The sequence below is a fragment of the Schistocerca nitens genome, chromosome 5 (assembly GCF_023898315.1).
Source record: "Schistocerca nitens isolate TAMUIC-IGC-003100 chromosome 5, iqSchNite1.1, whole genome shotgun sequence".
Classification (NCBI taxonomy): domain Eukaryota; kingdom Metazoa; phylum Arthropoda; class Insecta; order Orthoptera; family Acrididae; genus Schistocerca; species Schistocerca nitens.
The window spans coordinates 254216106-254234349 of record NC_064618.1 but is presented as its reverse complement, the minus strand read 5'-3'; the positions used below and the strand labels follow the sequence as shown (position 1 = coordinate 254234349).

General features: G+C 35.8%; 1 protein-coding gene across 1 annotated transcript in view; it reads right to left on the bottom strand.

Annotated features, from left to right (window-relative positions):
* Window positions 1-17877, bottom strand: part of LOC126259287 (clavesin-1-like) — a 58180-nt gene extending 40303 nt beyond the window's left edge. The window contains exons 1-3 of the mRNA XM_049955936.1: window positions 17803-17877; window positions 1000-1154; window positions 75-234 (exon numbers count right to left, since the gene is read on the bottom strand). Of these exons, the coding sequence (XP_049811893.1) occupies window positions 75-234; window positions 1000-1150 (311 nt within the window). The 5' untranslated portion in view covers window positions 1151-1154; window positions 17803-17877. The remainder of the gene's footprint in view (window positions 1-74; window positions 235-999; window positions 1155-17802) is intronic.
* Between the last annotated feature and the right edge of the window lie 367 nt (window positions 17878-18244).

The following is an 18244-nucleotide window of genomic DNA, read 5'->3' as shown; positions in this document are numbered from 1 at the left end:
ACAGCATGAAAAGCTACTGAACAAATAACAACTCTTCATTAATTTAAAAATACTAAAGATAGGTCAGAACTCACAAATGCTTCATTAAAAACTGGAAGTCGCTTCCTCCAATATCTCTGTTCATTAGTAACTCGGGAAATCTGTGTTTGAGGGAGAAGTATGCGTCTAATCCCAGTTTCACCTTCTCCATGCTGCACTTGGAGTTGATGTACATTCGCTCAATGAGGGAGTCGTCTGGAACACAGATTTCCTGTAGTGAATATAAAGGTAGATTTTCAGAAGGATACTAAGGACACAGTAAACAGAAAAGATTCTTATATGGACAGCTGTTTTGCTATAAAGAATTTCGTGCGATAGAACTGGTAAGAAATGTACTTTTTCAGTTTTTTACTATATATGTGTCTTTAAAACTGTCGTATGGTCCCACAATCATATACTGCATATAGGCATACGCTTTGACATTGCTGATTTACGTAGTATGCAAAATATTAAAGAGTGTAGTAGCATATCGAAGCATTCCTAATCACTGAACAGATAACCAAGATAACCAGCTGAAAAAGGTACATAAAATTTGAGGTTAAGGTGTAAAGCTGATTATAGTAATTCAGTATTTTACATAAGCCAAGATGGAGACAATATAGTAGTAATAGAGAAGTAAATTTAAAATGAAGATAGGCAGTGACTACTTCCTTGTTGAGTCGCAACCACAAATTAGTATACAAAACTATAAGTTTTTGTTTCACATATATCAATAAAAAACCTGATCATCACTAACGAGATATGGTGGATTTACTTCTGCACTTGTAAAATTTGTAACAAATTGGAGTGAATTTCAGATGCAACAATGATAAGACAGTGCTGCTCCAGATCTGCTAATGAAAGAGATAAATAATATTTAAATGTACAAAGCATTACATGTGAGTGGCTACACCAATTATGATGATGGTATACACATTAGTAGGGGTAATATATGGCCTCTAGTGTGACAAATGTACCGACCTATGGCGTCAGGTAAGTGTGGCTGCATCCTAAGCCACTCTCGCAGTGACGTCACAGCCGTCTTGATGTCATCCTCGTTGGTGCCCACCTCCCTCCTGACGTACGCCATCTCCTCAGCCGTGATCACCAAGTATTTGCCGGTGTCAGTCATTGCTCTAAAGCAGAAAGTAGACACAGTCGCTTGAAACAGAACATCAGTTCACTAATAGTAAAAGCCAAAGGTGTATGAGACACACAACCACAGATTGCTTAGAAGGAATCGAAGAAGAAGGATTGGTGTTTATAAAGTCTCGCCAAAAAGGTTGGGTTGTTTCAAGGATCGGGGTGGAAATCGGCCGATCCCTTTCAAAGGCATTTGCCTGGAGTGAGTTAGGAAAATCACAGAAAACCTAAATCAGAATGGTCGGACGCGGGCTTTACGAGTCCATTGAGCTAACCACTCCGCTTCCTCGCTCGGTACAGGAGTAGAATTCCTCAAGAATAGGAAGGCAGGGCAGAGAGTAAGTTACTCCGAATAGTTAGTGACAGGATTTTCCTCGTCAGAATCGACATCAAACTAACGCCAATAACGGAAAGAAAAGACAATGATCCCAAAGAATCAATGTGGAAAGAGACAGGGTACTGAAATAATTTCTCTAAGTGAGTAATGTTGCTATAGTGAATATCACAGTAGGCTGTTCAGTTGAAGAGGAAGTTACACATCTAAAAAAGGCAATCACGGTAACTGATCAGTCAGGTATAGGTAAAAGAGAAGGAACTGTGAAGACACCTTGGGTAACGACAGATGTATTTCAGTTGATGGACAAAAGAAGGGGGTACAGATATCTCAGATTATGACAGAAATATAGTAGTCAAAGTCGCTAAGGCATAAGATATGTAGAAAGTGCAGAGAAGCTAAGACGAAATGGCTACAGCAAAAATGCGAGTCAGTCGAGAGACAAATGGTCCTCATAAGGACAGATTCAGCGCACAGGAAAGGTAAACTTCGTTGAAATTAGGTGGAATGATTGCACTGAAGGCCTCTACGATGGGGGGGAGCTGAATGGTGTCATAGAAGAAGAACAAATGGGAGACAACATGAAAGACAGGGTTAAACAGAGCTTTGGAGGAACTGAGATCAAGTAATGTGGAAGGCGCGGATAACACTCCTACGGAGTTTCTAAATTTTCGGGGAAGTGACGTCCAAATTAGAGCTCAAGTTGCTATCTAAAATCTATGTGTCTGGAGACATACCATCAGCTATTGTGAGTAAACTGAATAAAGACGAGTAGTACAAATGAGATTAACGTTAAATCTAACACCAGGACTTGGGGGACCAAGAAGTAGACAAAGCGAAGAGATTCTACTAGCTTAGAAGGAAAATGATACATGACGATGAAGAAAGGACTTAAAAAAGCAGAGTATCAGAGGCAACCAGGACACCCCTGCTTAGAGAGGTCTACTAGTATCAAACGTCTGACTTAATTTAAGGAAGAAAATTTTGAGAACGTAGTTTTGCTGCATTGCATTGTATAGAAATAAATCACAGATAGTTTGAAAGCCAGAAAAGAAGAGAATCGAAACATCTGTATTGTGGTGCTACAGAATCATCTTGAAAATTAGTTGGACTGATAGGGAATGAGGAGTTTTCCTGCAGAATAGATGAGGAGAGAAATATGTGAAAATCACTGACAAGAAGAAGGGACTAGGAGATGGGACATCATGGAATAACATCCATAGTAGCTGAAGGAGATGTGGAGATTATTAATAGCACAGGAATATATCGACTGTAAAACTCTCTAACACAGAAAGAAAAAATGGGAGATGTGATGTACATACACAGACAAGCAAATGATTACAGGTTTTCCTAAGCTGGATTATTTATTCAACAGAAAGAGGTTCGCAATCTGGGTAAACCAAAAACGCTTTTTTCAGCTTTTTGCTTGCCTGTACATGCACTTCACATCTGCCGATTCTTGTCCCTCTCGGATGATTCCTTTTTGGCGCGTCGCTTTTGTTTTCTTCGTTTTGTCTTAGAATGTATTTCGAAGAAATACTTGCGGATGTTAATTTTGTTACACTGTGCTGAAGAGTTTGACGCAGGAGAGGAATTCGTGACGGGCTGCGTCAGACCATCCAGAAGACTGATGAGAGAGAAAAAAGCCCAATGAAATTAAATTTTCCTCTAACTGTATATTTTAACCTCATTTCGTCGACAACTTCAGAGACGGTACGTAAATTCTACGAAAGGCGAACTGGGATATAAAATGTGTTTAACAAGGAACTGTAACTTTTATGTAAGCCAACTCCCAATGACGCAAAAAATTGAATGACTTCGAGTAACTAATTGAACGAAATGTACAGAATAATTTTATGTGTAATGTTCTTCTTTTGAGAGGCAAACTCTGTCATAAAGATTATGAAAAATATCAGAACATTGTTATCAGGGGCTCAGCATTCGTTTTACGGGTACGTGCTTGGCGGCCGCGGTGTTCATGAGGACGAGCCTCGCAAGCATCTAAGACTTCTGTTACCATAAACTATGGGAATGCTTCGGCGGCCACTGTACAATGCGGCAGTCGAACACTGTGTGCCACAGGGAACTGGAATCTTGGCTTGAACCAGCTCAGCGTGGAACCAAGTGGAACCTCAAATCCGAGGTTGTACCGCTGGTGGCTTTCAATAATCAGTCTAACAAGAACATGGTTCAAATGGCTCTGAGCACTAAGGAACTTAACATCTGAGGTCATCAGTCCCCTACAACTTAGAACTACTTGAACCTAACTAACCTAAGGACATCACACACATCCATGCCCGAGGCAGGATGAGAACATGAGACCGTAGCGGTCGCGCGGTTCCAGACTGAAGCGCCTAGAACGGCTCGGCCACAGCGGCCGGCGTCTAACAACAGAGCCTGAATAACCAGTTCTCCTGATTCAGGTATTTTTCAAGAGTTCTTATGATAACAGCAACGGAATGCGTGCTGTCGGTCATAATGTTCTTCAACAGCTACAAAAAGAAAAAAAAAAGAGTGGGATAGAGGGCAACTTTGAGTACGTTTCCGCTTTCTAAATTCAAAAGCGTCTTATAGGGTCTCACTGGCACTTTGAAATCCATCAAGCGATTTTTCATAGAAAGTTCTAGTTCCCTACAACTAAGAACCTCTATGAAGGTAAACGCATGAGGGGAAATAAAGTCGAAAGTGAGCTACACAATAGCTTGAAGTACAGCTAAAATGTTGTGTCATTCAGAGATCTACAGATTCCCAAGGAGGAACTGAAAGCTGAGTGGGCCTAGAAGGCATTGTTGTCGTGCAAAATACAATGAAATGGTTGGCGACCTGATGAAAATCAGACAAATTTACTCTGTCTTTCAACAGATCAAGCGTGCAGTCGTTCTTCCCTAAAATAGTGCGCTTTTTCAAATGCCAGCGCTTTACATACACTATTCTCGGTCTTAAGGGAGAAGCCACTTGCGGCAAATGTGGTAAGGCCATTCACGAGGGGGTCAGTTGTTCATCACCTCTGAAGTGTGTTAATTTGTCTGGGCATCACTGTGCGTATTAAGGACCGCAGCAATATATTTCTTGGAGATCGTAAGAAGTACTCATAAACGATAAACAAATAACTGAATTTACATTTATGATTGGAGCAGAACAAAAAAGTACAATTTTCAATACACTTTCTGGCTTAAAAGAATTATTGTTTTTGGTAAGATTTAATATGTGATGATTTTCACATCACTGTAAGTGTGGCCGATAAACTATACGAAGTAAACAGTAGTAATCAATCAATAATGGTAAACAATTCAAATTTTCTCAACATAGGATTAAAAGATTCTGTTCAAACTGTTCCTGTTGATGTAAAGTTAATTACATTTGGTGAAATATTTTAAATCTTATTAACTTTTATTCTATATAAATGAATAATCATAGTCACATCTACCGTTTGACGCGAAAAAAATGTACTGAGACCTGTAATCCTCACAGATTAACAACTAAAAATGGATGACAAAGAATTGAAGGTCTTTGTACAGTATGTAAAAACAGAAAGAGTAATTCGTCAAAAAATTTGTAGGTTAAGTGCATAGTAAATCACTACTCCCTAATATTCATAACGAAATCATTAAAGAATTACATAAACCAACAAGAAAAAAATTTCAAACGAATACATGTAATTTCTCTCAGTATTGATGATCTATGTCAAGCCAATCTAGTCGAAATGGGTTTCAGCAAATCGAAAGGAATTTTGAAAATAAATTGAGCATATAAATTTTTATTGACTGTTATTGATGTCTTTTCTAAATTTGCTTGGGGTAACCCAGTTAAAGATGAAACAGTTAATAATGTTGTTGATGCTTTTGAAATAAATATTCAAGTTGAGACAACCAAAAAATTTACAGACAGGAAATGGTAAAGAATTCTATAATCAAGGTTTTCAAGAACTGACGAAGAAATATAACAATCATTATTCAATTTTCACAGAATATAAAGCATCTGTTGTTGAAAGATTTAACAGAACAATTAAAGAAAATATGTGGAAGAAATTTAGCTTTGAAGGAAATAAAATAGGTCTATATAGACTCGAAATTAGTTGATGACTACCACAACACAAAACATTCTACTATAAAAATGAAACCAACAGAAGTTAATGAAAAGAATTTAAGACCCAACTCCCAGATGCGGTTAAAATAGTGAAAAAGCTAGAATTTAGAAAAGGGGATAAAGTTAGAGTCAGTAAATTAAAAGGACATTTTGAAAAAGGATTTTCTGCTAACTGGTCAGCAGAAACTTTTTAAATTGAATTTTTTATTCTAACTAATACAATCACATATAAATTGAAATATATCAAAGGAAATTTTTATGAGCGAGAGCTACAGAAAGCAAAACATTCTGATTTATATCTTGTTTGAAAAATGTTTGAGACTAAAGGAGGTAAAGTGTATGTCAAATGGCTAGATTCTGATAATTGGCATAACAGTATGGTAAATAAAAATAACATAATTATTCAATGATTTTGGTTGCATATTTAAAGGTACACTACTGAATAACACTCAGTTGATTTAATAAATTTTCTAAGGAAATACAATCATCTTCACCAACATTAATTCTGATGCTTACACTTGAATTCTTTATATTTTTAAGACCTAGAAATCTGTCATGTTAGCAGGAAAAGATATTTCCATTAATAAAAAATTTTCTTTATAAATGGCTACCCTAAGAATGAAAAAAATTGCATTTTCAATTTTCCTAGCTGTATGTTACCAGAATGAAGAGACCTCTACACTCATAAATCAATTAACTGATGAATGTGTGAATTACTTGTTCAATCTCAAAGGACACGAAATTTGTAATGTTTATGAATATTTAAAAAACAGACATTAATTCAGTCTGAGTAAGATTCTTTATTTAATTATAGGTTATATTTTACTAAATATCTAATTAAAAATCATTCAATATTTTTTAAAGATTTGAGTGTTAATGTTACACACCTCTGAAATTCCATAATGAATAAAGCACAAAATATCATTAGGTATTAAACAGTGGAACCCAAATATCTTTAAACCAAGAACCCAGTTTAACTGATTCTTTTCCTCAATAAATTCAGAAATATTCATCACAGTATTACATGTCACTGGAATTGACTTCATTTATATATAATAAAAATATATGAAATAAATTAAGATTGTATAGTGGGCACATGCTAAATTTCTTCATAAACATTTTTATCTTCTCATTTATTTCATCAACAATATCGTTGGATTGGCCAGATTATTTATCAACAAAATAAGACAGACTGTAGAAATGCATATTGTATATTTCTTTTCTGTTGTCTACTCTGTGTATAGCAAAACAGGTGTTAAGCATATTCTCTACTAATTTGTAATCTGTACATGTCTATTTTCTGACATAACATATTTTATCATCTTTAGGTCTTCCACTATTACAACTGTATAATCTTCTTGAAAGATGATTTTCAGATAATACACCACCAACTCTGAAATACTTTTTCTTGGCATATTTCTTAGCTGTGGCAATGTAAACAATTTGCTCTTTCTTCATTTCTGCCACATCACGTATTATATCATTTAAATATAGACATTCTATTTCCTTTTCTTTTAATTCTTTAACCTGTTGTACAATAATTTTCTGAGACTGAATGGCTTTATATTCTTTCACATAGTCAGCATAATCACGAAATATTACTTCCAAAGCAATATAGTAATCTTTAAATTGCGTTAGCTACTTTGGTTCTCAAACTTATTACACGATTTTTAAAGTTTCTAACCGACAGTAAAATCCATGTTTTTATTTAAATTATTTGGTGTTATATTTTTTATTTCTTTTGGATATATTCATATTCTAAGGCTAACAGATCATTGGGTTTTATTTCAGTATAATCTAAATTATATTTGTAGAAAGATTCAATAAAATTCTTCTTATATTGTGTTAATTTTTCAGCCACTGAGGCTCCAACTTTAATAAAGCATAAAATATCATTTGTAATCAAAATATCTTTTTTGTTAAATCATGGAAACAATATATCCTCGAACCTTGTTACTAAACTTAATACATATTTCTTCTCTTGAATGAATTCAAAACTGTTCAACATGGATGAAGTTGATGTTGATAGAATTGTCTCCATTTATATAGAAATAAAATGTAGTTGATAAATTTCAACTCTATAGCACTCTGCATATGGAATATCATTTTGTTTCAGAAATTCGAGATAATGGCCTTCATTTCTTCTTAATGTTGCATCAGTCAAATATTTGATCTCTGTGATTCCTTTTAAAAATGCAGGTATTAAGTTATTAATACCTGGAAAGCCATATAGAAAAGCTAAGATATCATTTGCAATTAAAACATTTTTCTCTTCAGATAAAGGAACCCAAATATCTGTAAACCATGAGTACAAATTTAGCTGATAGTTATTGTGGTTAATAAATGGAGATATATTCATGATATACAATTCAACAACAGCAGTCGGTGGATTTGATGTCGATGGAATCAACTCCATTTATATAAAATAAAATATGTTTAAATTCTATAGCGCTCTGTTAATTCTTCAGGGTTCACAATCATCGATCCTGTAATTCCATACTTTATAAAAGACAAAATTTTTCATGCAGTAGATATTTACCACCTGAAATTCATAAAATTATATTTTTCTGAAGTGTACAAACAGTTGAGGTTCAGCGCAAATGCTGCCACTCTAACAATTTCCTTTTGAGTGTGTCATTATGGATTACAATATCTTTTTCATGAAATGTGTATTGTACAGCGGACTCACACGCGAGTAATAGTACTAGTGATAGGAAGAAAATGAAGAGTGTAGATACTTTATGTATACAAATATCTATACCACAGCAACAAGTGATAGGATTCATTTACTGAGGAATAATTTTAATTAGTCTAATGGAAGAATTGTCTCAGTGAATGGGAGTTTTGAAGAAGCATAAAAAAAGGGAAGTGGAAAAGTCAAGTGATAACGTCCATGCACATAAACATAAAAAGGATAAACATCCACATTTTTGTATAGAATATTATAAAATGCTTAGAAGAAATACATGTAATAATAAAAAAGAACGTTTTAAACAGTTTATATCTAATTATGAGATTACTTCGGAAAAATTTAAGGGCATGAAAGATTTTCTTTGTTTTTACAATGAACAGGAGTTAAATAGAGAACAAAGAGAAGCTTATTGTAAAAAATGAATTGGATAGTTTTTTTTACTTCAGTTATACATCTAGGGACAAACTCTCAAGTAGGAAGATTTGTCAATTATAACATACGCAAAAAAAAGAAAATAATGTCTACATGTTTAAAAGAAATAGTTAAAAATGCTCTCACGAAATATTTACAGACAAATAGACACATCAAAATAATTAAAAATGAAATCACTACATTTTTGTAAAGCTAATGTTTTCTCTCCTTAATAAATGTAAGCCTCCTTGAGAGAGTTTACAGTCACTCAACTTCGTGATTATTGCAAAAGGAATAATATCCGAGTTTTTGGCAGATTTAGAAAACATGGTTTAATTAATTTAATCGTTTCAAATAATTTACCTCGTCCTAAAAGAACTCAATAGTTGGAAGCAAGAGAACTCAAAGCCAGAGTTATAAAACTTGGTCTTAGCAGGTACATTAAATTAAAGAAATCATGCCATTAATGCCATTATGCTACAGGAGTTCCAATTTCATCCAGTACTATTCCAAGAAACTAGATCAAGACCAAAATAAGTACAAAATATAAATTATTTTTACAGATTTTATGATATTATTAAAAAACCTTGACCACCGAGACAAGAAACAATAGTTAGATTAGATCAAATCTATCCATTCAGTAGCAAACAGTCTGAGCAAGGAAAAGAGACTAAGCCATGTAAAAAGCATTTATTTGAGATAAAAGATATAAGATGAAGATTTAATGAATAATTTAAAGCATGGTCTGTTGACTATCAAATCGTTTTTAATGATTTCAATATCTCCACACTCGGTACTGTCGGTAATAAAACAGACTATATAACGAAAGCACACAGTTCTATGGTAGATATAGCTAAAAAGAGAACTAATTTCAGGAAAGGAGATAAACTGAATATAACAACCAGCAATCCAAAAATGTTTTTATACAATTTGCACAGGATATAAAGCATCTAATAATACTCGAGAATCTCTTCAAGCTTTGTGCAATAAAATCAGAGATATATTAACATCTGATGAGACTATCGGTACAGCAGTATACTGAATATACTGAGTATACCGCAATCCCACGCACACGGACCGTTATTTGCACCGGGATTCGAACCACCCCCCACAACAGAAGCGGGGTGTTATCAAGACGTTAGCGTACAGAGCTAGAAATATTTGTGAACCTGAGTTGCTCGACACAGAGATCGAACACCTCCACAATGCACTAATGAAAAACGGATATTCGTCCGCCGAAATAAAACGTGCGTTGAGACAGCCACACAAAAATCATAGTGACGTACAGGCTACTGCAAAATCTAAGGTTTTCCTGCCGTTTGTTAAAAATGTAACGGAAAGAATAGGGAGGATCTCGACGAATCGGAATATTACCATAATTTACAAGCCCACCAGGAAGATACAGGAATACCTTAAGCCTGCCAAGGACGCTTGCAAACCATTCGAAAAAGCTGGAGCGTATGGGATTCCATGAAGCTGTGGAGATGTATATGTGGGTACCACTAAAAGATCTGTTTCAAAACGTTTGGAAGAGCACAAGGGCAATTGTAGAAGAGGAGAAACGGGACGATCAGCTGTTGCAGAGCATGCTTTCCAGCCATGGAACCACCATATTCTTTTCGAGGAGACGCAAGTACTAGCTGCCACAAGCGTATATTACGCAAGGCTCTACATGGAAGCAATCTAAATCGCTAAACACCCCAATAATTTCAATCGAAAGGAGGAGGGCGTGAAATTAAACGGTATATGGATACCGGTGTTAAAGAAGATGTGTACCACCTGTCCACTACTGGGTGATGGCAACGGCGATCTATGGCAGCGGACAGCGGCCAATTGCACTGACGTTTTCAAAACAATTGACGTCACGCCGCGGCGTGGGAGCGATCGGACACGGAATTTAGCGGCAGTCAGTAGCGAGCCAGCGAGTGTGTTGGACCTTCCATCGAGCTACAGATCCCCTTGAAGATGTCTCCGGCAGACGGGGACGAAACGTTGGGAATGGAGACAAAATTCATCAACCGACCATGGCATAACAGCCCGGATAATCGTAATGTACATGACATTTCCGGCCATGAAAGTCTACATTTTAGTAGAAGGTACACACAAATGCAAAATAGAAAGAAAAATCTGTATTGTGCAAAGGTTCAGAACATGAGTTCATTGAAAAAAGTGAAACAGATAGTGTTATAACAAAGAATGCTTAAAAAATCACCTAAAGCTTGTAATACAGCTTATAAGTTTAAATACTGTTTTAGATCCAAAGAACATAAATGCAGCTTTGAAATACGCAGGAATAGTAAATAAGCAGCGAAAATTGGAAATCATACATGTTTAATGCAGTACAATTTTCAAAAATAAGCTATTTGGGAAAGAAAATTTGGTGATAATTTTATAGTGCAAGGTTGCCCAAAATGTGATAAAGACGGTTGATATGTTTATGGAGCATTCAAAAAATGTTTATGTATAGCAATTGTTCATATGCTGTAAAATAATTCTTGGTAAACAGTTTAAATGCGGTGAAGATGGATTTGCTAAGATAGTGTATTGTACCCATACAGAAAGATGCATGTGTTTTGATTATGAAACTCAACAAGGAATTGGTATACATATTCCAGATCTCATAATTTTCACAGTTTCAATGGAGATACTGTTTATAAATTTAAGACAAATAAATAATTCTGCAGGTGGCTCATATCTGAAAAGAAAACAGTTATTATACATTCATTGCTCACTATGCTAAAGGTTATGATTCCCAGTTCATTTTGAAGTGCTGCATCAGTAATACAATAATGCCATATATCATCTACACAGGAACAAAAATAATGTTATTGAAGATAAAATAGTTAGGCCTAAAAATTATAGGGCAGCAATAACTTTGTACAAGGCCCTGTTAATAGTTTTCCAAAAACGTTTATTTGAAAGAAATGAAGAAAGTATACTTCCCACATTTGTTCAGTGCACAAGAAAATGAAAATTACGTAGGCCCATTCCATATACTCAATATTATTGTGTTAACACTCCAAATGATAGAGAAGCATTTCTCAAATGGTACAGCCCAAGAGTTAAGGAAAATTGTGTGTTAATATAAAGAAATTGTTGAATACTGTAAGTCTGATGTAGATATTTGAAGAAGAGATTGTTTAGAATTGAGAAAACAATTTCTAGAAATAGCTAATATAGACCCATTCTGTAATTTAATCATTTCTGGGGTTTGCATGGCTATTTACAGATCTAAATATTTACCTGAAAAGAAAATTGCTTTATTGGGTGAAGGATAGAAAGAGAATTCGATTAAAGAGTCCATAGCTTGGATAGACAGTTCAAAATATAATAATATCTGACATACTCTTAATGGGGGTGAAGTAAGAATAGCTGGTGTAAAGCAGATGAATTTGATAAAGAAACTAATACTATCAATACCATGGTTCTTAATGGCATGGTTGTGAAAAATGTTTTAAAAGTGAGACAATTAAAAATAAAAAAAGAAACAATGGATTATCTTTACCAAAAGTCCTTAACAAGAAGCGCAGAAATACGAAATGCAGGAAATAATTTAGTAGAGATGTAGGAATATAATTCGCTTTACTCAGCAGATTGTAGAAAGCTTAAGAAATTGAAACATTTACCTGAAATTGTTGACCCATTCAATCTGAGAGATCTTTTTATGGTAGTCAAACAAATGCAATAAAGTTAAGAGCTAAAGCTGATGGCGTTAACACAAACATAAAATATATTGACATATGTAGTCTTTATTCTACTGTGCAATTTTATTTTCAACAATATCACAGAAAAATATATAGACCAATATACTGTTCTCAAAATTGGTTTGGTTTAATAAAATATAAAGTATAGTATCACCCAGTTTTGCCTGTGCAGTTTAAACTGTAATAGATAAAAATGAGAAACTTTTGTTTCCTTTTTGTGTCAAATGTACTCAAGAAAAAATAGATAAATGCAATCACAGTGATGATGAAACAAGTTTTATTGATACTCAGACGACTGATGAAGTGAAGAAAGCTGTAGAAACAGGCTATGAAATTTTAAATGTGTATGAAGCTTGAGATTTTAAAAGTAATAGCAATATGCCATTTAAAAATTATATGAAAGATTTTTTGAAAATACCATCCATATAATTTTGAAAGTGGTGAAGAGTATGCCAAAACAGTTAAAGAGAAATAAGATATTGACTTAGATACTAAAACCATAAAGGAAAATCCAGGACACAGATCTGTTCCTAAGATATGTCCTAATTCATTATGGGAGAAATTTGGGCAAAGGCAAAATATGAGTCGAACACAATATATAGCAAATTTACAGTGTTGTTATGAGATGCTACTGTATGATCAATCAGACAATATAGATATAAATTTTCTTAATGACAGTATGGTTCAGAAGAAGTTCAATTTAAAGGGTTATTGTGAGGAAAATAATACAGCTATAATTATAGGTTTTGTTAGATAAACGAGGAGAATATATTATATATTTAGATACCGATTCTGTGGTATACAGGGTGTTACAAAAGGTACAGCCAAACTTTCAGGAAACATTTCTCACACACAAATAAAGAAAGGACGTTATGTGGACAAGTGTCCGGAAACGCTTAATTTCTATGTTAGAGCTCATTTTAGTTTCGCCATTTGGCCCAATTGAAGGAAGGTAATGTTGACTTCGGTGCTTGTGTTCACATGCGAGTCATTGCTCTACAGTACTAGCATCAAGTACATCAGTACCTCGCATCAACAGGTTAGTGTTCATCACGAACGTGCTTTTGCAGTCAGTGCAATGTTTACAAATGCGGAGTTGGCAGATGCTCATTTGATGTATGGATTAGCACGCAGCAATAGTCGTGGTGCGGTACGTTTGTATCGAGACAGATTTCCAGAACGAAGGTGTCCCGACGGGAAGACCTCAAAGCAATTGATCGGCGTCTTAGGGAGCACGGAACATTCCAGCCTATGACTCGCAACTGTGGAAGACCTAGAACGACGAGGACACCTGCAATGGACGAGGCAATTCTTCGTGGCGTTGACGATAACCCTAATGTCAGCGTCAGAGAAGTTGCTGCTGTACAAGGTAACGTTGACCAAGTCACTGTATGGAGAGTGCTACGGGAGAACCAGTTGTTTCCGTACCACGTACAGCGTGTGCAGGCACTGTCAGCAGCTGATTGGCCTCCAAGGGTACACTTCTGCGAATGGTTCATCCAACAATGTGTCAATCCTCATTTCAGTGCAAATGTTCTCTTTACGGATGAGGCTTCATTCCAAGGTGATGAAATTGTAAATTTTCACAATCAACATGTGTGGGCTGACGAGAAGCCGCATGCACTTGTGCAATCATCTCATCAACACAGATTTTCTGTAAACGTTCGGGTAGGCATTGTTGGTGATGTCTTGATTGGGCCCCATGTTCTTCCACCTACGCTCAATGGAGCACGTTATCATGATTTCATACGGGATACTCTACCTGTGATGATAGAACATGTGCCTTTACAAGTACGACACAACATCTGGTTCATGCTCGATGGAGCTCCTGCACATTTCAGTCGAATTGTTCGTACGCTTCTCAACAACAGATTCGGTGACCGATGGATTGGTAGAGACGGACCAATTCCATGGCCTCCACGCTGTCCTGACCTCAACCCTCTTGACTTTCATTTATGGGGGCATTTGAAAGCTATTGTGTAAGCAACCCCGGTACCAAATGTAGAGACTCTTCGTGCTCGTATTGTGGACGGCTGTGATACAACACGCCATTCTCCAGGGCTGCATCAGCCCATCAAGCATTCCATGCGATGGAGGGTGGATGCATGTATCCTCGCTAACGGAGGACATTTTGAACATTTCCTGTGACAAAGTGTTTGAAGTCACGCTGGTACATTCTGTTGCTGTGTGTTTCCATTCCGTGATTAATGTGATTTGAAGAGAAGTAATAAAATGAGCTCTAAAATGGAAAGTAAGCGTTTCCGGACACATGTCCACATAACATATTTTCTTTCTTTGTGTGTGAGGAATGTTTCCTGAAAGTTTGGTCGTATCTTCTTGTAACACCCTATATATTGATGATGGTGAAAATACTGTGGAAACAGGTTTTATGTTAGGCAAATGGACTGATGAATTAGGAAATAACTGGTTTACAGATTGGGCATCAACTGGCCTGTAAAGTTATTATTGTGAGAAAAATGATATAAAAACAGGCATGAAAGCAAAGGGATTCACTTTAAACTATAAGAATATTCGATAGCTGAATGGTGAATATATGATAAGGTTAAGCAAGAGTGAAGTGAAGGAAAAGATACAGCTAGAATACAGTTAAATCGCTAGAGATATTGATACTAAAATTCTAGTCAACAAACAGACTAAGAAAGAATTTTCATTAGAGTATCATAAAAGAGTGGTTCTAGAAAATTATGATAAGTGCGTTATGTATATTAAAATTGCATAATTTATTTTTATCTTTTCATGTAAAGAAAAAATTCATAACGCATTACTTATACAAACAGAATAAATTAATTAGTTGCCTGTTGTATTCCCTGATGACTTAACTTTTTGGTTATTGTGTGAAAAGCTTTTAAAACTAATGAGTAGGCTTAAATGTAATTGTGTAATTTTTTGTAAATTATTTATAGGTAAATTATGATTTTCTATTATTTTTACAGTAATGAAAAACAGAGAATCTGAGTTTCCTATTTCATCCCATTTTTCTACATCACTTATTTTTACATCATGGTTTTGCCTTCTCAAATGTACTATACTTAAAGATCGTTTAAAATATTTGTTGCAAATATTATGTTCATCTTGTCTCTCTAATGGTTTATTATTTGTTTCAACAAAAAATGCCAAACTTTATTTCATTCCATACATTAGTATATTTATAAGATTAAAAAATTTAATACATTATTAAAATTTTAATTCAATATAAGTGGATACTCTACTCAAAAATCTAAATAATTGTAGCTATTCTAATTTGTTTAAAAAGATTAGAGAGCTAAAAGTAAATGAATGGTACTACATTATGGTTTGTGAACGTTTAAAAACTAGATTTCAGGTAGAAAATTTCGATGGAGTTTGACAATAAATTTAAATTATTTTTCCAAATAAGTTTAATATAGTAATAACTAACGGGGACATTCAATTTTTGTAAAGAATGTGATATTAAACTAAAGTATAATGTTAAGGAGAGAACTAAAAGGTATGATAACGGCTTTCACGATCTAGAGTTCAATGTTTGATTATTTCTTTAATATAATTTTTTATATCTTATTTTTGTGGAAGGGTTGGGTATGCTCAGTAAATTATGACAACTCTTTTCATTCACTGTGCTAAATATTCCATAAATCTTTGTGGAGTTCCTGCATTTTATGTGTTGCCTCAAGCATCACCTGCTTAGAAAGTGCAGAGAAGTTTAAACATATTCTACTTATGTATCGAAGCGTATTACTTGTAGAAAACAAAGAGGGAAAAGTCAGAAATGACTATCTGATACTCACTGGAATGGTCATTAATTCAGTTGAAATCATAACAGAAACAATTGTGGGCACTTTGGAAGATACGTAGGATCCATCTCAGGCAATCTTTGATACTAGATCTGCAGCAAGCTTACTCCATGCAGCTATATGTGATTTTACCTTTCTTGATCTACGTCAACTTTTGACACTTGATGCTGGTAAAAGTAAATTTAGTCCTACAATATCTACAATCTCCAAAAATGACATTGGATAAAAGACTACAGTAATTAAAAACCCTGAATGAGATTTTTGTTTTGGAACGAACCACAATTATAGAAAATGCTGTTACTTTTGGCACAAAAAGTGCAGTGATATGGACATTAACACTGTCTGCGGAGGAAGAGAAAAGGTAAATAAAACAATGCTGGATTATCGATTCAAGGTCCACCCCCGGTATCTTAGTGGTCAGAGCGACAGAATGTCAGTCCTAAGGGTCCGGGTTCGATTCCCGGCTGGGTCGGAGATTTTCTCTGCTCAGGTACTGGGTGATGTGTTGTCGCAATCATCATAATCTCATCCCCATCGACGCGAAAGTCGACGAAGTGGCGTCAAATCGAAAGACTTGCTCCCGGCGAACGGTCTACCCGACGGGAGGCCCTAGGCACACGACATCGATGCAAGAAGTTCGTCGATCAATGTTTGAATGCGTAGAGGGATTTATACAAGAAGTGTCAGGACGATACACAGCTTTCGTGGTTGACGTACACGGGTTGTAACATCAACAGGCAGTAATTTTAGAAGTTGTAACCAACGTCAAGTTTGTTTATTTCAGATTTGAGGCCGTTACATGTCCCAACATTTTTTACAAATACTTCCTCTGTTGTGTCTATTTCCTACAGCATAGACACAATGAGGTAGCAAGGTGCACGCTAAACTAACGCAGACGGGCTTGAAGTTCTGGAACATGAGACTTATCAATGAATAAGAAGAAAAGTACGTAGATGTTACTTAACTTTTATTCTCTTGTTGGAATACATCTCTCTTGAATATTAGTACGCTATAAGCACTGATACAAATGGCGCCTTGCTAGGTAGTAGCTATGGACTAAGCTGAAGGCTATTCTATCTGTCTCTCGGCAAATGAGAGGAAGACTTGGTAGGTCTAGTCGCAAGCTATGTCGTCCGTACAACTGGGGCGAGGTCTAGTCCGTGTCTCGTGACCTGCCATGTGGTGGCGCTAGGATTGCGATTACACAGTGGCGACACGCGGGTCCGACATGTACTACAGGACCGCGGCCGATTTAAGTTACCACCTAGCAAGTGTGGTGTCTGGCGGTGACACCACATCCTCTAACAGTATGACATGAGCAACGGGAGTGCCTGTTAGGACTGCAACTTATTTCTGCCGTTAAATAACTATTACACTACTGAACAGCAGGTAACTGAAAGGGACTTAGGTGATCCTTATGACATCATAGGAAGCACTCTCGCTTGGAGGATTCGATGTACTTAGTGACTACTTTGAATACTGCGGCACTGTGCGTAGAATCGTAATCAGTTGACTGTAACTGTGCGATTAAGTCGCTTTTAGTCTAAAAACAACATAATTGCAAGTTATACGAGTTTGTTATCACTGCGTTAAGACGAAATACTGCTCAAGCGTTTCACTCACCGCGCAAAGCGAATTCAGCAGCAAACCCACACCTCTTCTCTGCAGAAACTACGTGAACAGACTACCGGCTCTGCCCTAGCAAAAACTAGAACTCTAGCAGACGCCAGAAGCCGTTAGTAACAGATCCGGTTTCACAGGTTTTAAAGACGCAATAGGCGGCCGTGGTCATTATAGTGTGGCTTGCCTTCACGGCAGGCTCAAATTCGCAACAATTGGGTTTTCCGGTTTTCTTACGTAAAAAATGATGTAAGTGAAGCAAAATTCTATGAACTCGTGTGTTTAGTTATCCGGTGGAGGTCCTCTGGTTCCTTAAAAAAAATCCAAAGAAGCGCCTTTCCGATCTGTGCGTTTCTTCAACGTGTGTACTTCTCATTCGATTTTTAAGATACTAAATGGCACATGAAATTGATTTTTCAGTGCCTTACAGTTTTATAGCACATCT